Source organism: Balaenoptera musculus, chromosome 18 (genome assembly GCF_009873245.2).
Source record: "Balaenoptera musculus isolate JJ_BM4_2016_0621 chromosome 18, mBalMus1.pri.v3, whole genome shotgun sequence".
In the NCBI taxonomy this organism is placed as follows: Eukaryota; Metazoa; Chordata; class Mammalia; order Artiodactyla; family Balaenopteridae; genus Balaenoptera; species Balaenoptera musculus.
The window spans coordinates 16,262,823-16,286,779 of record NC_045802.1 but is presented as its reverse complement, the minus strand read 5'-3'; the positions used below and the strand labels follow the sequence as shown (position 1 = coordinate 16,286,779).

The window sequence follows — 23,957 nt, the reverse complement described above, 5'->3', positions numbered from 1 at the left end:
GAGAAGCAACCTTTCCGCTTCAGTTTCCTCATCTGTAAGCTGGAGCTGACAGCGCAGCTCGGGGTTCAGTTACTCAGCACCATTTCCCTTCCTAGTAGGGTCCCATTCCCTGGGGGCTGGCCCCCACTGTCACGTGCATCCCAGGGCCTGTCCTCCCTGGAGGCGCCTTCTCCGCACCAGGGTCAGCCTGGCACCCAAGGTCCAGGGACCTAGCCACCTTCCCAGGACTGGTTTGTGGGCACCTGATGCCAGGAGAGAGGAACTCTCTGGGGTTCATTTCACTTCACTGCTGGCCCAGAGCAACTGCCCGGGTCTCACAGCCCAGGCTTCCTGGAGCCACCTGGTTCTTTCCTCTTTCACCAGCCTTTGAAGTCGTGAGCTCTTTTAACAAATTACCTCTCAGGTTAGCCAGAGCTGATTTTTTGTTCCTTATATTCAAAAAATCCTTTCTGATACAGGGACCTGCCTCAAAGGGGCATTGTGAGAACTGAATACGTTCAAAACGGGGGCCAGGCCCTTAGCACGGCACCTGGCACGTAGTAAGTGCTCATGGGGTGGTAGCGATTATTACTAAGAAGTGGGGTCCTGGAAGATGAAATGGAGTGTTAGGTAGACAAACGGCCACTAAGTCAGTGGTTTTGAAACTTTCTTTCAACACGGTGCTCGCAACAAACACACTTTACGTCACAGCCTAGTAATCGGGTAAGCGTATGTCCTGGCTGGCTCAGAGAGGTGCCAGTTTATGCTGTTTTCCTGGCGTGATTATTATTAAAGCCCCCCTGTACTCTCAACAGTGTCCCAGTTGGGATGATAAATTACATGGTCAACTTACCGAACACACACGTGTGCGTGTATATCACACGGTACTTATCAGGCACTCTAATATTTTCTATTCTATTTTTTTAAAGTGATCACAACCTACTAAATTCATTTCATGATCTTCTAATGGGTCATGATTGTCAGTTCTCTTAGGTGACCCTGGGAAATGTCCACCCACTTCTCTTCAATACAGTGCAATACGGTGGTGCCATCTGATGCATTTCAGAGACGCTGCAGTGTTCCGAGGGGGTTAAATAGAAAGCACTGGCCTCACTAGTAAACCTCTCTGTCTGGGGATTCTATAAGCCTGTTTGCTATTGCTCTCATGGTTATGGACTCACTGTGTATTGCCTCGCTGTGATGAGCACAAAAATTTAATTTGGCTTCAAACAGTTTTAGATTGCCAGGAAAAAAATCAATGCTGCTTGTTAGGGCCCCGGCGTGTTCATTAAAATAACTTACCTTTGGGTTCTGGGCTGGCTTTCATAAAGGAAAAGTTTGCCGTTATTGAGAGGAATAGACTCCATGGACGGTAGTATCTCTAAAGGAAAGTTCTACCTTGCTCTGCCTGATCATCACGTCCAGTGAGAGAGGGTGGGGCAGAGGTAATTACTGCTGAAAACTCTGCCCTTGTTTTGAGCACCTCTGTGGCACTCAATCCATCAGAGCTTTCTTCTAACACTCTGGGGCCACATATGCAGCCCTGTTGATCTAAGAGCCGTTGGGTTTCCCTGGGGCTAAACAGAGCCCCAGGTAGATCCCACCAGGATGTTAAGAGAAAGGGTCCTATATTTATACATTCCAGAACATTGCCCACCAGACCGCTGCCAAAAGGGGAGGGTATTTACCAGTGAGGTGATCTCAGGCACAAAAGGCTCCAAACGCTTGCTCCAAATCAGACACGTTTCCCAAGACAGGATAGAGCTTGTGGCTACTGATTGCATGTGAGAACAGCCATCTTGAAGACATTCCTTTGACGTCTCAGATCAACATCATGACCAGTGCCACTGGGCAGCCTCTTTTGAAGACCCCAAGCACCAGAAGGAAGCTGACAAAGAAATCAGACAATGGGTCCAAATGAAATTTTATATATGGCACTCGATTCTGTTTGTGCGTGTGTTGTGTGTTTGTGTGTGCGTTATTGCTTCATTCTTATGAAATCATTTGGAAAAACGGACACTTGTGTTTTCTAGCTTTTGATATAGAAAGCTTTGAGGTGGGCTTGGATGTTGGGACGGGTCACTAATAAATGGAGGTAGACCTAAGGTATTTTAGACCTAAGGTACTTTTGGAAGGTATGACATTTCTGTGGGCTGGAGAATTTTGAAACTTAACTGCAGGCTACGCAGGACCTTGATATTCCTTTTCCAAACACTTTTCCGGTTTCAACATATTTCAATACAACCATGAGCAAATCACCTCCCTAGATGAATAAGCTTGTGAGTCACAGACATCACCCCCAAACATCGGAGTTTAACGTTTGATTGATGATTGCAGCTAACAAATTCCACGCTAGTCAGTTGAGAACTAGGAGCTATGGTTAAAAACAGAAATAAGAACTGCTAAAATCAAACACATTTTAACCAGATGCAAACTCTATTGCCCTATACAGGAAACTTTTTTAAAAATAAGCACAGAGAAAGGCCACGATTACGGCTGAATTCAATGGTATAAGTAATTGGCAGTCGGTAACTTCTTTGCATCAACTGTAGTCAGACCAAAGCCACAACTTAGCACATTGAACTGGGGGCAGCAGGAGGGAAGCTCTGGGTGAAAATTCCTCACCTGGAAAAATCCAAGTCTCTGCGGCAGGTCTCAGGATCCACCTGGCCCTGTCGTTTCAACAACGTTGCGCTTAGGGGAAGCTGTTCTGTTAGCAAACAATTAAAGGATGCATTCCACAGCGCCTTAAGTTAAATTTCAACAAGAACTACAAACAACTGATAAATACACATTACCTTTAAGGCCCCGATGATCCCACCCACTAGCAAGTATAGAGGAATGAGGGGCTGTATGGGACAGTCCTCCAAAAACTTCATTCCTGCAAAGGGGACAGAACAGAAAATTGAGAGAAATGCTTTCAAGAACACAATGCCGTTAGGAAAATGAAGTAAATGTCTACAAAAGCCAAAATGTTAATGACACAAACTGAAGGTCGACCCCTGCTTAGGGAATCTGCTCAGTCTCCCAAGCCACCCAATCTTCAGGATGCTTACTGGACAGAACGGCAGTCCATCGGACATCAGAGCTGGGACCAAAGGTCACTGCACCACTTGTCTGGATATTAACTGGCTACAGGTATGCTCTGCTTTTATGAAAACAGTGAATGACAACCCGTGTTTCCAATCAATGATTCATTTTACCAAAGGATCCAAAGAATCCCTTTAAATATCCAGGCTTTTTTTTTTTTTTTTTTTTTGGCCACACCGTGCAGCATATGGTTAGTTCCCCAACCAGGGACTGAACCTGTGCCCCCTGCAGTGGAAGCACGGAGTCTTAACCGCTGGACCACCAGGGAAGTCCCTATCCAGGCATTGTGCTTAACACAAGATCCAATTTATGGGTCACGTTCCCAAAATGCATCCACTGTGTAATATAAGGCTCCCATTTACTCTGCTTCCAGGGCCCACAGGGCAGGGATTTGCCAGAAGAGGACACTTCCTCCGTGTGCAGAATTCTCTGCTATATTTGTTGCAGGCAACATATGATCATCATTGACCAATTCACTCACCCAACCCCAAGCTGGGACATGTGTTTACTGACAAATCCTTAGTCACCGTATTGGAAAACTACCAAACCCACACCCTCTCTTATGGTGATTTTTCTCGCCATAGCAATGCTTTCTCTCTACTTTCCTCAGGCCTTTGTCTCTTGGCCTATTTAACCAATGATGATATGATGTATTATTTAAAATATAAGAAAGCAATTCCCATTTCCCTCAGTGACCAGTCTGGCTCCAATGAGCAGCCTTCGGATGGGTCCTAACACATGTCTTGGCTGTGCAGAGACATTAACTGTTCAGTATGTGCCCCTCACATTTCCCAGCCCCCTTGTGGGTACCCAGGACTGTGGGACTTGTGCTAGCCAATGGGCTATGAGACATTTTCGGGCCAAAGCATTTAAAAACTGACACATGATCCTTCGTTTTCTTCCCCTGCTTTGACCCAGTGGAAACCATGGGTTGAGATGGTTAGTGCTCAAGACTAAAGCAGCTTAGAGTTTTACATCATCACATCACTTGGGGGAGTCTTGGGGAGCCCTGGAGAGGGTCCTGATCCACGTTGGAATTTGCATGAGCAAGAAATAAACCTCTGTAATCAACAAGGACCTACTGTATAGCACAGGGAACTCTACTCAGTATTTTGTAATAACCTATATGGAAAAAGAATATGAAAAAGAATGGATATATGTGTATGTATAACTGAATCACTTTGTTGTATACCTGAAACTAACACAACATTGTAAATCAACTATAAAATAAAAATATTATACTCAATATAAAATAAATATTAAATTTAAAAAAATTTTAAAGAAATATACCTTTGTAGTATTAGGCCACTGAGATTCCAGGATTGATTTGTTCCTGCAGCCTAGTTAAGTCACCCTGACCAATACATTTGTCAACAGAACCCAAGAAAGGGGATTCTCAATGTAGAATTAGAATCTTCTGTTTAGGGGGACCTTCAAGATGGTGGAGGAGTAAGACGTGGAGATCACCTTCCTCCCCACAAATACATCAAAAATACATCTACATGTGGAACAACCCCTACAGAGCACCTACTGAATGCTGGCAGAAGACCTCAGACGTCCCAAAAGTCAAGAAACTCCCCACATACCTGGGTAGGGCAAAAGAAAAAAGAAAAAACAGAGACAAAAGAATAGGGACAGGACCTGCACCAGTGGGAGGGAGCTGTGAAGGAGGAAAGGCTTCCACACACTAGGAGCCCCTTCACTGGCGGAGACAGGGGGTGGGCAGGGGGGGAAGCTTCGGAGCCACAGAGGAGAGCACAGCCACAGGGGTGCGGAGGGCAAAGCGGAGAGACTCCCGCACAGAGGCTCGGCGCCGACCAGCACTCACCAGCCCAAGAGGCTTGTCTGCTCACCCACCGGGGCGGGCGGGGGCTGGGAGCTGAGGCTCCGACTTTGGAGGTCAGATCCCAGGGAGAGGACTGGGGTTGGCTGCGTGAATACAGCCTGAAGGGGGATAGTGCACCACAGCTAGCCGGGAGGGAGTCTGGGAAAAAGCCTGGAGTTGCCAAAGAGGCAAGAGACCATTGCATTGTTTCGGGGTGCGCAAGGGGAGGGTATTCCTTCCCTGTCTGCCCACAGAAGGCAGAGCACCGCCTAACCAAGTTCCAGAGACGGGCGCGAGCCATGGCTATCAGCTTGGACCCCAGAGACAGGCGTGAAACGCTAATGCCGTGGCTGCAGCCACCAAGAATCCTGTGAGCAAGCACAGGTCACTATCTACACCCACCCCGGGACCCTGTGCAGCCCGCCACTGCCAGGGTCCTGTGATCCAGGGACAAGTTTCCCGGGAGAACACACAGTGTGCCTCAGGCTGTTGCAATGTCATGCTGGCCTCTGCTGCCGCAGGCTCACCCCACATTCCGTACCCCTCCCTCCCCCTGGCCTGAGTGAGCCAGAGCCCCCTAATCAGATGCTGCTTTAACCCCATCCTGTCTGGGTGGGAACAGATGCCGGAGGGCGACCTACATGCAGAGGCAGGGCCAAATCCAAAGCTGGACCCCAGGAGCTGTGCGAACAAAGAAGAGAAAGGGAAATCTCTCCCAGCAGCCTCAGGAGCAGTGGAGTAAATCTCCACAATCAACTTGATGTACCTGCATCTGTGGAATACCTGAACAGACAACAAATCATCCCAAAATTGTGGTGGTGGACTATGGGAGCAACTGTAGACTTGGGGTTTGTTGTCTGTGACTGATTTGTTTCTGATTTTTATGTTTATCTTAGTATAGTTTTTAGCGCTTGTTATCATTGGTGGATTTGTTTAATGGTTTGGTTGCTCTCTTTTTTAAAAATTATTATTATTTTTTAATTTTTAAAATTTTAATAATTTTTTTCTTTCTTTTTTTTCTCCCTTTTCTTCTGAGCCGTGTGGCTGACAGGGTCTTGGTACTCTGGCCTGGCTGTCAGGCCTGAGCCTCTGAGGTGGGAGAGCCGAGGTCAGGACATTGGATTACCAGAGACCTCCCAGGCCCATGTAATATCAATTGGCAAGAGCTCTCCCAGAGATCTCTGTCTCAATACTAAAACCCAGCTCCACCCAACAGCCAGCAAACTCCAGTGCTGGACACCCTTTGCCCAACAACTAGCAACACAGGAACACAACCCCACCCATTAGCAGAGAGGCTGCCTAAAATCATAATAAGGTCACAGACACCCCAAAACACACCACCGGACATGGCCCTGCCCACCAGAAAGACAAGATCCAGCCCCACCCACCAGAACACAGGCACTAGTCCCCTCCACCAGGAGGCCTACAGAAGCCACTGAACCAACCTTAGCCACTGGGGCAGACACCAAAAACAACAGGAACTAGGAACCTGCAGCCTGTGAAAAGGAGACCAGAAACACAGTAAGTTAAACAAAATGAGAAGACAGAGAAATATGAAGCAGATGAAGGAGCAAGGTAAAAACCCACCAGACCAAACAAATGAAGAGGAAATAGGCAGTCTACCTGAAAAAGAATTCAGAGTAATGATAGTAAAGATGATCCAAAACCTTGGAAATAGAATGGAGAAAATAAAAGAAATGTTTAACAAGGACCTAGAAGAACTAAAGAACAAGCAAACAATGATGAACAACTCAATAAATGAAATTAAAAATTCTCTAGAAGGAATCAATAGCAGAATAACTGAGGCAGAAGGATGGATAAGTGACCTGGAAGATAAAATAGTGGAAAACAACTACCACAGAGCAGAATAAAGAAAAAAGAATGAAAAGAATTGAAGACAGTCTCAGAGACCTCTGGGACAACATTACATGCACCAACATTCAAATTATAGAGGTCCCAGAAGAAGAAGAGAAAAAGAAAGTGTCTGAGAAAATATTTGACGAGATTATAGTTGAAAACTTCCCTAATATGGGAAAGGAAATAGTCAAGTCAATCAACTCCAGGAAGCACAGAGAGTCCCATACAGGATAAATCCAAGGAGAAACACGCCAAGACATATTAATCAAACTATCAAAAATTAAATACAGAGAAAAAATATTAAAAGCAGCAAGGGAAAAGCAACAAATAACATACAAGGGAATCCCCATAAGGTTAACAGCTGATCTTTCAACAGAAACTCTGCAAGCCAGAAGACAGTGGCAGAACATATTTAAAGTGATGAAAGGGAAAAACCTACAACCAAGATTACTCTAGCCAGCAAGGACCTCATTCAGATTTGACGGAGAAATTAAAACATTTACAGACAAGCAGAACTAAGAGAATTCAGCACCACCAAACCAGCTTTACAACAAATGCTAAAGGAACTTCTCTAGGCAGGAAACACAGAGAAGGAAAAATCCTACAAAAACAAACCCAAAACAATTAAGAAAATGGTAACAGGAACACATATCAATAATTACCTTAAATGTAAATAGATTAAATGCTCCAACCAAAAGATATAGACTGGCTGAGTGGATACAAAAACAAGACCCATACATATGCTGTCTACAAGACACCCACTTCAGACCTAAGGAAACATACAGACTGAAAGTGAGGGGATGGAAAAAGATATTCCATGCAAATGGAAATCAAAAGAAAGCTGGGGTAGCAAGTCTCATATCAGACGAAATAGACTTTAAAATAAAGACTATTACAAGAGACAAAGAAAGACACTACATAATGATCAAGGGATCAATCCAAGAAAAAGATATAACAATTGTAAATATTTATGCACCCAACAGAGGAGCACCTCAATACATAAGGCAAATACTAACAGCCATAAAAGGGGAAATCGACAGTAACACAATCATAGTAGGGGACTTTAACATCCCACTTTCACCAATGGACAGATCATCCAAAATGAAAATAAATAAGGAAACACAAGCTTTAAATGACACATAAAACAAGATGGACTTAATTGATATTTATAGACATTCCATCCAAAAACAACAGAATACACTTTCTTCTCAACTGCTCATGGAACATTCTCCAGAATAGACCATATCTTGGATCACAAATCAAGCCTTGGTACATTTAAGAAAATTGAAATTGTATCAAATATCTTTTCCAACCACAATGTTATGAGACTAGATATCAATTACAGGGGAAAAAAACTGTAAAAAATACAAACACATGGAGGCTAAACAATATGCTACTAAACAACCAAGAGATCACTGAAGAAATCAAAGAGGAAATCAAAAAATACCTAGAAACAAATGACAATGAAAACACGACAACACAAAACCTATGGGATGCAGCAAAAGCAGTTCTAAGAGGGAAGTTTATAGCAATACAATCCTACCTCAAAAAAACAAGAAAAATCTCAAATAAACAACCTAACCTCACACCTAAAGCAATTAGAGAAAGAAGAACAAAAAAAAAAAACACCAAAGCTAACAGAAGGAAAGAAATCATAAAGATCAGATCAGATATAAATGAAAAAGAAATGAAGGAAACAATAGCAAAGATCAATAAAACTAAAAGCTGGTTCTTTGAGAAGATAAACATAATTGATAAATCATGAGCTAGACTCATCAAAAAAAAAGGGAGAAGACTCACATCAACAAAATTAGAAATGAAAAAGGAGAAGTAACAATTGACACTGCAGAAATACAAAGGATCATGAGAGATTACTACAAGCAACAATATGCCAATAAAATGGACAACCTGGAAGAAATGGACAAATTCTTAGAAAAGCACAACCTTCTGAGACTGAACCAGGAAGAAACAGAAAATATAAACAGACCAATCACAAGCACTGAAACTGTGATTAAAAATCTTCCAACAAACAAAAGCCCAGGACCAGATGGCTTCACAGGCAAACTCTATCAAACATTTAAAGAAGAGCAAACACCTATCCTTCTCAAACTCTTCCAAAATATAGCAGAGGGAGGAACACTCCCAAACTCATTCTACAAGGCCACAATCACCCTGATACCAAAACCAGACAAAAATGTCACAAAAAAAGAAAACTAGAGGCCAATATCATTCATGAACATAGATGCAAAAATCCTCAACAAAATACTAGCAAACAGAATCCAGCAGCACATAAAAAGGATCATACACCATGATCAAGTGGGGTTTATCCCAGAAATGCAAGGATTCTTCAATATATGTAAATCAATCAATGTGACACACCATATTAACAAATTGAAGGAGAAAAACCATATGATAATCTCAATAGATGCAGAAAAAGCTTTCAACAAAATTCAACACCCATTTATGATAAAAACTCTCCAGAAAGCAGGCATTGAGGGAACCTACCTCAACATAATAAAGGCCATATATGACAAACCCACAGCCAACATCGTTCTCAATGGTGAAAAACTGAAACCATTTCCTCTAAGATCAGGACCAAGACAATGTTGCCCACTCTCACCGCTATTATTGAACATAGTTTTGGAAGTTTTAGCCACAGCTATCAGAGAAGAAAAAGAAATAAAAGGAATCCAAATCTGAAAAGAAGAAGTAAAACTGTCACTGTTTGCAGATGATATGATACTATATATAGAGAATACTAAAGATGCTACCAGAAAACTACTAGAGCTAATCAATGAATCTGGTAAAGTAGCAGGATACAAAACTAATGCACAGAAATCTCTTGCATTCCTATACACTAATGATGAAAAATCTGAAAGAGAAATTAAGGAAACACTCCCATTTACCATTGCAACAAAAAGGATAAAATACCTAGGAATAAACCTACCTAAGGAGACAAAAGACCTGTATGCAGAAAACTAGAAGACACTGATGAAAGAAATTAAAGATGATACAAACAGATGGAGAGATATACCATGTTCTTGGATTGGAAGAATCAACATTGTGAAAATGACTATACTACCCAAAGCAATCTACAGATTCAATCCTTATCAAACTACCAATGGCATTTTTCACAGAACTAGAACAAAAAATTGCACAATTTGTATGGAAACACAAGAACCCCGAATAGCCAAAGCAATCTTGAGAAAGAAAAACGGAGCTGGAGGAATCAGGCTCCCTGACTTCAGACTGTACTACATAGCTACAGTAATCAAGACAGTATGGTACTGGCACAGAAACAGAAATATCAATCAATGGAACAGAATAGAAAGCCCAGAGATAAACCCACACACATATGGTCACCTAATCTTTGATAAAGGAAGCAAGAGTATACAATGGAGAAAAGACAGCCTCTTCAATAAGTGGTGCTGGGAAAACTGGGCAGCTACATGTAAAAGAATGAAATTAGAACACTCCCTAACACCATACACAAAAATAAACTCAAAATGTATTAAAGACCTAAATGTAAGGCCAGACACTATAAAACTCTTAGAGGAAAACATAGGCAGAACACTCTATTACATAAATCACAGCAAGATCCTTTTTGACCCACCTCCTAGAGAAATGGAAATAAAAACACAAATAAACAAATGGGACCTAATGAAACTTAAAGGCTTTTGCACAGCAAAGGAGACCATAAAAAAGACAAAAAGACAACCCTCAGAATGGGAGAAAATATTTGCAAACAAAGCAACTGACAAAGGATTAATCTCCAAAATATACAAGCAGCTCAGGCAGCTCAATAACAAAAAAACAAACAACCCAATCCAAAAATGGGCAGAAGACCTAAATAGCCATTTCTCCAAAGAAGATATACAGATTGCCAACAAACACATGAAAGGATGCTCAACATCACTAATCATTAGAGAAATGCAAATCAAAACCACAATGAGGTATCACCTCACACCAATCAGAATGGCCATCATCAAAAAATCTACAAACAATAAATGCTGGAGAGGGTGTGGAGAAAAGGGAACCCTCTTGCACTGTTGGTGGGGATGTAAATTGATACAGCCACTATGGAGAACAGTATGGAGGTTCCTTAAAAAACTAAAAATAGAACTACCATACGACCCAGTAATCCCACTCCTGAGCATATACCCTGAGAAAACCATAATTCAGAAAGAGTCATGTACCACAATGTTCATTGCAGCACTATTTATAAGAGCCAGGACATGGAAGCAACCTAAGTGTCCATCGACAGACGAATGGATAAAGAAGATGTGGCACATATGTACAATGGAATATTACTCAGCCATAAAAAGAAACGAAATTGAGTTATTTGTAGTGAGGTGGATGGACCTAGAGTCTGTCATACAGAGTGAAGTAAATCAGAAAGAGAAAAACAAATACTGTACGCTAACACATATATATGGAATCTAAAAAAAAAAAAGGTTCTGAAGAACCTAGGGGCAGGACAGGAATAAAGACGCAGATGTAGAGAATGGACTTGAGGACGTGGGGAGGGGGAAGGGTAAGCTGGGACGAAGTGAGAGAGTGGCATGGACATATATACACTACTAAATGTAAAATAGCTAGCTAGTGGGAAGCAGTCGCATAGCACAGGGAGATCAGCTCGGTGCTTTGTGTCCACCTAGAGGGGTGGGATAGGGATGGTGGGAGGGAGACGCAAGAGGGAAGGGGATATGGGGATATATGTATACGTATAGCTGACTCACTTTGTTATACAGCAGAAACTAACACAACATTGTAAAGCAATTATACTCCAATAAAGATGTTTAAAAAAAAAAAGCACTCTAAAAGACTTTTTATCCATATTTTGGAGAAGAATATATTTACATGTTTAATTCATAAGTTAGGCTACCTGTAAAGTACTGTGTGATATAATATCAATAAAGTACTTAAAATGGCACTTCAATATTATTTAAAACCATATATCATGCACTTTTTTTTGGCTGTGTTGGGTCTTCATTGTGGTGTATGGGCTTCTCATTGCGGTGGCTTCTCTTCTTGTGGAGCACAGGGTCTAGGCGCATGGGCTTCAGAAGTTGTAGCACATGGGCTCAGTAGTTATGGCTCGTGGGCTCTAGAGCGCAGGCCCAGTAGTTGTGGCACACGGGCTTAGTTGCTCCGCGGCATGTGGGATCTTCCCGGACCAGGGCTCGAACCTGTGTCTCCTGCATTGGCAAGCGGATTCTAAACCACTGCGCCACCAGGGAAGTCCTGAAACTTGGCTTTCTTACATTTGGTTGGTTCATGTGACAATCCCTATGAAATGAGTGGAAGTATGATTCTTGGACTGAACGATTTTTCCAAAATAAAAAAACAAAACAGCCATGGTAAAAAAAAAAAAAATCTTCTGATTAAATGGCATTTAAAGTTTTAGCTTTGATTTGACATTTTATTTCCCACGAAGGCCTTGGTACTTAAACAGAGGAAGTAAACCATTTTCCTATGACTATACTATATTCCATTGAAATGAATAAAAATTTCTAGGTATAGAGAGACCTACAAATTCAGGGTAAAATCAGAGTAAAATCAAATACACACATTGATCCAATCATCAGCCTATAGAGGCCTGCCTTTCTAGATATCTCTGATGTTTCGCTGAAGCCATTATTAGATGGAAGTACTTTCCAAGCCTCAAGAAAACCTTTTCACTCAAAGACCTTTAAATATCCGTACTTGATGCCAAAGTTGTTGGGTAGGAACTGCTTTTCCATTCAAAGCCCAGCTGTGAAATGAACATGAGTAATGACTTACACACCTGCTCATTGCTAATGAGTAAAAACAGCTGCTGGTCACAGCAGAGCCAATCAGCACACAGATGGCTTAAAAGGACCCTAATAAATGTAATAAAAGCATCTTTCCCTGGTGTGCTTCGTGTACTGCCTGGGACCTCTAGATTTTCTTTCTGACTGACCTGCAGTACCACAATTACCCTCTTCAGGCTTTAGAATTCTCCCCAATACAGTTGGTAAAACTACCAGATGTAGTGATTTGGCGGGGGGGGGGGAGGCAATATAATGGAAGTTTAAACATTATTTTTTAATATTTTTATTGTGATAAAATATACAGGGGTAGCTAGATTCCATGTGCAGAGCTTGGAAGCTCCCATCAGCAACATTCAAAGCTGTGAGTTTAATTTCACTGACGTGAAAACGATTTCTGGCTCCTCAAGGAGTTTCCCACCTCGTCAACCTTTCCTCATACTTCATACTTCTGGATAATTGAGATCATTTAATATATGTGACTAATGGAAATATTTACTCATTCATTCAGCAGAAGAATGTATAGAGTGCCGACAATGACCATAGCCTGACATTTGTTTTTCATATTGATCCACATGGGAGCATAGGAACTGGGAAGGGTCCTTGGGAAAACTCTGGCCCAGTGGCTCCCAAACTGGGCAAGAGGTACGACAATCATCGAGGGACAGATTTTTAAAAGCAGATGTCTGTCCTCACTGCAGACATACTGCATCGGTATTCCCCAGGGCAGGTCCCAGAACTCTGTCTTTTTAAAACATTCAGCAAGTAATTCTGTGTGACTCACATGTGTCTGGAAATCATCAGCCTGGCCAGCTCTTCCTAGTGCACGTTTTGCTTTTGTTTGTTTGTGTCTTTTTTTTTTTTTTTTTGCCTTTTTCCAAGGCTCGCGGGATCTTAGTTCCCCGACCAGGGATTGAACCAGGGCCACCGCAGTGAAAGCGCCGAGTCCTAACCACAGGACCGCCAGGGAAGTCCCATCGCACATTTTATGTTTAAAGATGGAGTACCATCGTCCCCTGGCCGGACACGGCTGACCTGGGGCACCCAGCAGCTCAGCAGCCAGCTCACCTGTGAAGGCCATGGACAGCGGGAGAGCCAGGAAAGTGCAGAGCAGAAACACGAAGCAGGCTGTAAGGAGAAGGAGCGAGAGCCGGGTTAGAACACACAGACTCTCATTTCCTTTCCACTGCAGTTTACTTATACCTTCTGTGAAATCTGCCCTTCTCTCAAGGCAGCAGATGGGGGAGGAGGTCACCGCTTGCCTGGGGCTTCCGCAGGAGAGGCAGGGGCTGCACGCCAGGACCTGCATCTCTGAGACGGCTGAATGTCTCTTCTGATCAGGCTGCCAATTCGAAGGCCCAGATTTCCTGCACGACCTCTCCAAAGACTGACAGCTTCTAGAAAAGGAGTTCATAAGCTGCTGCTCTGCCAGTGCCAGGATGCCAGAAGCCACCGGCGTTCACGGAGCCAGGCGGCATCTACCCTGTGCTTCCCGGGAGCCTGTACCCACTGCAGATGGCTCTTCCCTACCCTGCATAAGGTTCACTGACAACTTGCTTTATCACTTAAGGAATCTGCTTCACAAAGTCTTTCTTCCTTCCATTTATTTATGGGTTATATATCCCATAGTATATATTAGACGGTCTCCTACAACTTCTTACTGATACACAGTGGAACAGAGCTCTGAACTGGCTTGGGGTTTTTCTTCCTATTCATGCAACCAATTCACCCTCTGGCACTGGGAAAGGACAGAGGCATGCAAGTTAGATAGATCTGTGTCCAAATCCCACCTGTGTCACTCATTAGCTGTGTGGCTTTGAGCGAATTAGAATTAGGTGGCCTCCTTGAAGCCCCATCATTCTCTTCTGTAACGTGCGTTAGCAGATGCACACACAAGCTCAGTATACAGCAACCATTATGATTAGGCAGTTAGTTCCCCTTGTTGGCTCTTGGTTTCCTTGTCTGTTAAATGGCGTGCAGATATAGGTTTTGCTTGGTCAGCAATTTTTTTAATTATGAATTTGAATGCCTTTTGGGTAGGACTGCACTCCTGTTCCCACGTTTACAGTTTAGACAGCATCACACATTTATGTTTTCTGCGAGGTCCAATGCCAGCCCTGAGAGCAGAGAGAGGGTCTCTGAGGTAGATGGCATGGTAGCCTCCTCAGCACCCACTCCATCCTCTCCAGGTAATCACCCCATTTTGTTCTGGTCTCCCCACCTCCCCACCTCCCCATTCTCCTATGCAGTTTATGTGCTCTGGTACAAGCTGACTCCCGCTGGGCTTTTGAGAAGGACATGAGGCTTAGCCCTAAGTTATTGGCAGAGCTGCACTCACTGGATATGTTTTTGGTTGGTGGACGGGCTCTTGGCTCATTCTGGGCCAAGGACACTCAAGGGGAGATTGACTGAGAGAAAGGGAAAAAAGCTTCCTCACTCTTCTGATAGAACTTCCAAGAATAAGGCCCCTCTCCCTCCCTGGACCTGGTGAGGAAGCAAGTTGCTCTGGGGACTGCTGGCCACCGTCTTGACACCGAGGAGGGAAACCAGCCTGACGATGAGACTGACACGTGGAAGGCAAAGTGGAGAGGCAAAAAGTAACTAGGACCTCAGTGGCACCCGTCACCCACTGAATCACACCACTCATGAAGCTGAACTACTCCTGGACTTTCCATTGACATGAACCAATAAATCCACTTTTATTATCTGTGCCACTTTGAGTTGGGTTTTCTATTACTTACACTGAACCCACTTTATTTTTATTTTTTTAATTTAATTTTTATTTTATTTATTAATTTTTATTTTATTTTTGGCTGCATTGGGTCTTCGTTGCTGCATGTGGGCTTTTCTCTGGTTGCGGCGAGTGGCGGCTACTCTTCCTTGTGGTGCACGGGCTTCTCATTGCGGTGGCTTCTCTTGCTGGGAGCACGGGCTCTAGGCGTGCGGGCTTCAGTAGTTGTGGCTCACGGGCTCTAGAGCGCAGGCTCAGTAGTTGTGGTGCACGGGCTTAGTTGCTCCACGGCATGTGGGATCTTCCCGGACCAGGGCTCAAACCCGTGTACCCTGCACTGGCAGGCGGATTCTTAACCATTGCGCCACCAGGGAAGCCCCTATTTTTATTTTTTTAATTTATTTTTGGCTGCATTGGGTCTTTGTTGCTGCATGCAGGCTTTCTCTAGTTGCGGCGAGCGGGGGCTACTCTTCGCTGCAGTGTGTGGGCTTCTCATTGCTGTGGCTTCTTTTGCTGCGGAGCACGGGCCCTAGAGCACGCGAGGGCTTCAGTGGTTGTGGCGTGTGGGCTCAGTAGTTGTGGCTCGTGGGCTCTAGAGCACAGGCTCAGTAGTTGTGGCACACGGGCTCAGTAGTTGTGGCACACGGGCTCAGTAGTTGTAGCGCACGGGCTTAGCTGCTCTGCAGCATGAGGGATCTTCCCGGACCAGGGATAGAACCCATGTCCCCTGCATTGGCAGGAGGCTTCTTAACCACTGCACCACCAGGGAAGTCCTAAACCCACTTTAATTAATTAAATCTACTAGGTCCATTCCAGTTTCAGATTGTCAAACATCTCAGATCTATTTGCGAGTCTCAGTCATCTCTGGAGGCTGCAAGTGTCTACAGCTAGGAACCTCACAGCCACACCACTAAATCCAAGCTCTGACACTAACTCTCCAAGCAGAGATGGACATGGCAGGGGTCATCCCTCTTCTTCAAGAAGCCCCCTTAAGTTGCCCTTCATGCCAATCTTGACCTTCACTTCCAGGAAATGCCAAAAAAAGGGCAGGCATGCAGACTGATTTGCCCCAATTTTCACTCCTCCCCTCAAACCACCCTCCTCTGAATTAGCTATAATATTTACTGATCATCAGAGCCGGCTTCCTGGGCACACAACCTGGGCAGTCACGTGGGGCCCTGTGCTGAGGAGGACCTTGCACTTGGTTTACTGCTCTTCTGTTGCGGTCTTGAACTTCTCAATGAATGTTTCTTTGACTTTGTACTTTGTAAGCGAAGTCTGAGGGGACCGTGGAGCACAGGTGTGAGCAGATGCGTGTGGTGAGCGTGGCGGCCTCTCCTGGCTGTGTCCTCCAATTCTGCTGGGCCCACAGGTGTGACATTCATTAGGACTCAAAATGAATACAACGTAAGCGTGTTATGTCTTCAACTGAGTGAGCAGGGGCACTGACAACCCTGAGAGGCCACCTTTTTCACTTGAACCAGAACTTGCTTCAAATTCAGACAGAAGGCAGTGGTGTTCTAAGTAACACAAATGACCAAGAAGCCCTATCACATCCTTTCTTATACAGCAGAATTCCCTGAATCAGCCAACCACTCATCCCAAAGTGATGACACAGAAGAAAGGGAAAGACAGGGCAAACCCTAGATCTGTTTCTGTTCAGCCCTTCCTTACTCATCAGCAAGCAGAAGGTAAAGGGTGTTGGTAGAAAGCACGTGTATCAAGAAGTGAAATGAAAAGAGTTGCATTAGTTTTGTGTATTATTCCCACTGTTCTGGTAAAAACCAAATACATATGCATGTAAGAGCTATGAAACACAAATCGTGTAATTTTGGTGATTCTACATCTGGGTTAAATGCTCTTATAGTTGCATTTAAAACTGTCATTATAGGGAATTCCCCGGCGGTCCAGTGGTTAGGACTTGGTGCTCTCGCTGCTGGGGCCCCGGGTTCAATCCCTGGTCCGGGAGCTAAGATCACACAAGCTCCATGGCTGACCACCCCCCGCAAAAAAAATGTCATTATATAATATTAAGGTGAATGGTAAAATTTATGCTAATAATTTTAGATTGTTAATTAACAATTTTTCTTTTCTCTTTACTTAAAATGTCATTAAATGGCAAACGAAAAATACTATGACAGATCAATAGAGACTGCGGAAGAAAGGAAAAAGCTTTCTCTATCAGTACCTTGAACAGGGATTTTTTCCTGCTTTTTGAACAAGGTTCTCTGCCTTTTCATTCTGCAACTGGTCCTGGCAAGTTCCGCAGCGGGGTGAGCTGTTGATCACGGGGAACACAGCACTGCCAGCAATGTGGCTGATTAAAGGGAGAGTGTAAACTAATATAGCCACATCTGTTTTAATTCCCAGTTTACAATGGGGGTCGAGGAAAAAATTTCCTGCTGATATGTGATAGAAAAGCAGGAAGCTGAGAAATCCCATCTCTATTTCTGGGCTTGAGCTTGTTATCACAATGATAAAGTGATCGGCATTCTGGAAAACCCTTCACTGCTCTGGGAGCTTGTGACAGATGGTGCCACCTGGACACATGTGTAATCCAGGTGTTCAGTGACACAGAGGCCCCTGTCACGCAAGCTTCCTACCTCAGAGCAAGGCTGAGAGAGACGGCTGGGGCCAGAACATTCCTAAGGACCACCCAGAGGAGAGCAGGACCACTCGCCACCTAGAGCCAGATGGCCCGGGCTCACATCCCACTCCATGCCCTACAGTGTGGATGGCTGGGCTCTTCACCCCTGAGGTTTCAATGTCCTCATTTAAGACATGAGCATAATTATAGGACTTTCCTAAGAGATTTGTTAAAATGATCAAACGTCATAACCCACGTAAGGCACTAAACATGAGGTCTGCTACACGATAAACAGTTGTGTAAATGTTGGCCCTTATTATCATCATCATTATTCTCCCTTCGTGATGGAAGGGGCGTGGCTTCCCTTTTATCTCAGACACCACCTCCCCCAGCCCTTTCCCCGGGATCAAATAGAGAACTGAAGAAACAACAAGCGAGGGAGACCCGGGTGGGTCGCACAGACTTCGAATGAGCCGTGATGGGATGGCTCTAAACCTGACATCACTCCCTGAGCCCATCTGCAGCCCAGGCTTCATTAGCACCAGACTCTCCGCGTCACCACCGTCAAGGTCTCAGGCTCACTTCCGCTCTCACCCTTGCAGATGTAATTCTGAGATTCCCTTGGGCTACTCTGGACCTAAGAAGTCAGAATCTCTGCCAACACGACCCGGGAATCTGTGTTTCCAAGCAACTCCACCATTGACTGTGAAGTAGGCGGTCCACGCGCCATCCTTTTTATAAGCAGTGCTGGAGATTATAAGCCAGGCCCTCCTAAGAGTCTGTTTGCTCAGGGAAGTGCGAGGTGTTGGGGCCACGCTGGGCTGTGGGATTCCACTGGGAGGGAAGTAACCAGCCTTACTCACATGGGGACCTCTTTACCACTCAATCCTAATGAGGACCACTCAAGCCACAGCCAGGGATTGGAACCCCTGCTCCCGCCCCCACATCCCCCTGCACCCCAGGAGAGCTGGTACGCAGTCTGGATGAGGACAGCCCTCTGAGACAGCAGCTGAGTTTCCTGCTGACCTTGCTCAGGCCAGGACGGGGGTTTGATAGCAATGACCACCTCTAATAAATACCTCCCTGCCTTCGAGTTTACTAAGCACTGATTCCAATGTGGCTCAGAGGGCCACATCCTTGATTCTGATGAAATGAGTTTCTATCAAGTCCATTTAAAAGAACCAAGTGAAACTGCCAAGTCAACCAAGAGTCCCAAAGGAGAAAATAATTCAGAATTAGAGCAACGGTGGGAGAAGGATATTAGGATCGAGAGGTTGGAGCTGAATCATTCTTTATGCCAAGAACACAGATGAACTGATTCCTGACAATGAAGGCTGTGAAAAAAGACCCCCTGAAAGGATGGCCTCCCGGGGCGGTGTCAGGATTAACCAGCTCAGGGCTCCTGTTCACATCCTGAAGTGGGTTTAACTCTGCTGCTCTCACCATCACTTGTTAAAGACATAGTAGCACCTAGCTATCAGTCAAAATACATGACCAGAAGTATCCAAAGCATTTTTAAAGGGAGCAATCTTGGTAGGAGAAGTGGGTGGCTTCTAGCTTAGTCTGCTCTCTAGGATCTCCAGAACCTGGTTCTTTTGAATAGCAAGTGTAACCCCTGCTCTCTTGCTTAAATAGTTTAATGGGGAAACTGAGACCAGGACCCAGCAGTTTTTCTCTGCAACACCACCTTTTGGGGGCTCCACTCAGCGACCAAATACCCAGGAGGCAATTGGCAAAGGGTCCAGGAGGATAAACTCAAACTAAAGTCGTCTTTCCAAACTGCCCCATTTCCCTGCGTCTATAAAGGCACCAAAACCTCAGTCGTCTGTGCCACTTCTGCCCTCTCCTGGTACATCCAGTGATTTTGTCTCTGCCTCACTTTTTGCATCCTTCCCTCTTCTCCATCCCTGTATCAGCACCTGCATCACCCTCTCACCTGGCCTGTTCCTCAGCCCCCCACTAACTCGGCAACACAGACCTCACAACCCCATAAGGGAGATGAGATGGGTACCCAGGGGCCAATACAGATCAGTGTGGGAGGGGCCACCAGAGGTGCATGAAGCGGTAAGGAAGCCTAGAAGAGGGAGGAGTCCCAAGGAAATCAAGGAATGCTTCCAGGAGGAGGTGATATTGGCACTGGGTGTTGATGAATGGGTAGGGTTTTGACAGGCGGAGGCTTTTCAGTCAAAGGGAAAATCCTAAAGGAAAAGATCCAAGGAAGAAAAGATCAGGGTGGGTTTGGGACAGTGACAAATCCTCCCATTTAGCTAAGCATAGGTCATCCATAACAGATAAGTGGGAAATAAGACTGGAACAAGGTATTGAGAATAGAGGGCATTTCCAATCTACATCAGGGCATTTGGATTTTATTAGGAAGATCAAGGGAGTTGTAGGACTTGGAGCTGGGAAGTGACATAATCAAAGTCAAATCACTGGAAAAAATGAGGCCAGTGGAATGGTGATGACGGCTGACAGACCAGTGAGGAGGCTGAGCCATCGTTCATCCTGGAGGGTGATCACGAGGTGTAGGTGGGGCAGGGTCTCGAGTACCAGTTAGATGTGGTAATAAAGGAAAGAAAGGAGTAGAAAATGACTCAAGTGCTGAGCTTGGGTGACAAGAATGGTGGTGGCATTGACAGAAATGGGAGAAACGGAAAGAGGAGGAGCTTTGGGGAAAAAAACGTGTTTCGTTCAGAATTCACTGCATTTAACGTGCTGGGAGAACCTATTGGAATCTGGGAGCCCAGAGCTCCAGGATTTTCTAAAACCACCTCCATTGCCCACGTGACTTGCCAAAGGCTTAAGACTCTCCACCATCCATGTAACAGGATGACATAGTAACAAGTATCACGCTGACAGGTGTTAGAATCTTTTTTTCTGATCCCTGACGAGAGATGCCAAATTTTGCGTCTTGGAGCCCACTGAGGGCAATTCCCTGGAATTGTCCCAAGGGAAAGGGATGGAGGAAAGTGCCCAAAGAGGAGGAGCAACGGGGGGTGGGGGGGCGTGTGCGCGGGCGTGGAGACCTCGTAGGCTGATGAGGGGTGAAGTTCTTGGATGGCTCTGCGGTTCCTCGCAGAGTCCAGAGGGAACTGCTACCAGGAGCACCTAGGGAGGGGCCACCAGGCCCCCCGGCTTGGAAAGACCCCAACATCCCAAGCTTGGCGCAGGTGCTGGCCCCATGGTAGGGACAGAGTGCACTGCTATGCGGTCTGTGCAGGAAAGAGGGGGCGGGGTGAGGCTAAGGGATGCGTGAAGGTGGAAATCCCTCTCGCCTGGAGGAAGGGATGCCCTTTTCTTGGAAGACAACTTCCTAAATTGTGTGTCCTTGAGGCTACCGCTACCAGGAGGGCACCTTTTAGAAGCTGCACAAAGCGTCTGTACAGGCCTATGACGGCTTTGCTCGGAGAGCAGGAGCCTCCCCTGCCCCAACCCCCAAAGAGGTGAACGTGGTCCCCTGCCCCACATCCTGAATTCTGTGACCGCTATGCCCAAGACTGCTTTTTTTGCTGGCAAGTAGGAACGCGAAGTCAATTTAATTTTACCTACAAAAGGAGAAGTTTTCAAGTTTCAAAAGCACATTAATAAATCGGGGGGGGGTGGTCTTCCCTGGTGGTGCAGTGCTTAAGAATCGGAGCAACGAAGCCCGTGCGCCACAGCTACTGAGCCTGCGCTCTAGAGCCCGCGAGCCACAACTACTGAGCCCGCGAGCCACAACTACTGAGCCCGCGAGCCACAACTACTGAGCTCACACGCCTAGAGCCCGTGCTCCCCAACAAGAGAAGCCACTGCAATGAGAAGCCCGTGCACCACAATGAAGAGTAGCCCCCGCTGGCCGCAACTAGAGAAAGCCCGCGTGCAGCAACGAAGACCCAACGCAGCCAAAAATAAATAAATAAATAAATAAAATTAATGAATTAACTTTTAAAAATCAATTAAAATAATGCACTATTTCTCACAGCCAGAATCGTACCATAAAACTGCCTCTCGACATTCAGTACGTGGACTTTCCTGAGCCTCTGTCCACCTCCCTGGGGGCTGAAACACCCAGGGTCACGGGCCTCTGGTCCAGTCTCAGGGTGGAAGGCCTCTCCCCCGGTGTTCCCCTGTGCCTGGCTTCACTGAGCTGCCATCTCCAAGTGGCGCTAAGAGGGCTTCCCAGGACGCCCTGACAGGTGCCCCGACCTGGGTTCACCGTACGTGTCGCATTTAATTGCGTCATCCCGTGATGGCCAGAGGCCGGCTGCACACACCGCACGTGCATTCATCAAGGTTTCATTGCTTCCCGGTTATTAAATCGATCCTCCAGGCCAGCCTCAGGGTGCAGGGAAGCAGCCGTACTGCAGCAGAATGAACTTGATGGAAAGAACGTGTGAGACGGGGAGGCTGACGGTCAGGGCTGGGCAGTGGCCCAGGAGAGCTTTCCAGGTGGCTGGGTGGGGTCGGAGGCCGTGACAGAGACTGCCCTGCTCCCTCGATGGACAGACAGATGGAAGGGTCACTCCTTCAGGCCTCAAGCCCCTCCCCTCCCCTCCCCTCCCCCACTTAGCTAACTTCACATGCGGATAGGGACCTGCCAATCCACCTAAAGGGAATATCTGAAGATTGTTCTTAAAATAGAACTTTGCTTTCTCATTCCGTAAGTATGTAGTACTTTACAGGAAATGTAGAAAACTATATAGAAGAAAATTTAAAAGTCATTCGAAAGGAAAACACCGTGGTGTAGATGCATCTAGGGCAGCATTGTAAGAAATTCAGGATAAGACCAGGGAAGCTTTTTTCCAGTCTAAATTCTAAAAGAATTGTTAATTGTGAAAATTCTTAAACATTCAGTAAAGTAGAGAGCAACAGAGCAAACATTCAGATACCTACCACTCGGTTTCTCTTGTCTATATGCTTCTTGTATTAAGTTTTTAAACTTTTTAGTTGGAAATAATCCCAGTGTGTATTTCCTAAGGATAGGGACATTCTCTTACAACCAACAGTTGGCAAACTTCCTTAAATTCACAATGAGAGAATACTTTAATCTACTATCCATACCCCAATTTGGTTGGATCCAATCTAAGGTCGGGTATTGCCTTTTGTTGTTGAATCTCCTTGGTCCTCTTGAATCTAGAACATTTCCATAGACTCTGTTTGTTTTATATCATGTTGACATTTTTGAAGAATATGGTTGTTATGGACTGAATGTTTGTGTCCTCTCTAAATTCATGATGAAACCTTAGCCAAATGTGATGGTATTTTAGGAGGTAGGACATTTGCGAGGTAATTAGGATTAGATGAGGTCGTGAGGGTGGAGGCCCCACGAATGGGATTAGTGCCCCTATCGGAGACAAGAGAGACCCTGCTTCCTCTCTGCTCTCCGTCATGTGAAGATACAGGGAGAGTCAGCAGTCTGCAACCTGGAAGATGCTCTCATCAGAACCCAGGTATGCTGGCACCCTGACCTTGGACTTCCAGCTTCTAGAACTGTGAGGAATATACCTCTGCTGTTTATAAGCCACCCAGTCTATGGCAAATTGTTATAGCAGCCCAAAAGGACTAAGACAACAGTCCTCACTTCGGGTTTGCCCCTGTTCCCTTGTGTTTGGATTAAGGTTGTGCCTTCTCAGCCAGACTTCTGCACAGATGATGGTCATCTGTCCCTCATTGGTGATGTTAATTTTGAACCCGTCAGAGTTTTTCCCAATTTTTCCACTGCATAATTACTATTTTTTTCTCCCTTCCAACCAGTAATGCAGTTTGGAAGGCCCAGGGGAAAAAGCGAACCTGGTGTTTTTGTCTTGGCTGCATTTTCCAGGGTGAGAAGGGAAAGAAGAGGAGATGACACAGAGGTGAACAGGGGTCCACTCACAAAGGGTCTTTCAAGTGATTTGAAGCTCACTTTCTCTTCTGCAGGAATGGGTCTAGGACCGTTATCCCCACTCTGGCCCCCATATAGTAGGTATGCTCCAGAGGTGAAGGGGGCTGTGCGACCTAGAGCCATTGCAGGGAGTAAAATGTCACGCTGTGCCTGAGGAGGATGAGATGGGGGTTGGGTACATTAGCTAGAGGAGAAGCTTGTATTAGGAACTGGTGGTTCATTCATTCACCCAT

The 23,957-nt window shown here is 45.2% G+C and overlaps 1 protein-coding gene across 1 annotated transcript in view; it reads right to left on the bottom strand.

Annotated features, from left to right (window-relative positions):
• The window catches only part of TMEM272 (transmembrane protein 272), an 87,409-nt gene that overhangs the window by 2,187 nt on the left and 61,265 nt on the right, over positions 1–23,957 (bottom strand). Inside the window, 2 exon segments of the mRNA XM_036831665.1 lie at positions 2,778–2,860; positions 13,612–13,671. Of these exon segments, the coding sequence (XP_036687560.1) occupies positions 2,778–2,860; positions 13,612–13,671 (143 nt within the window).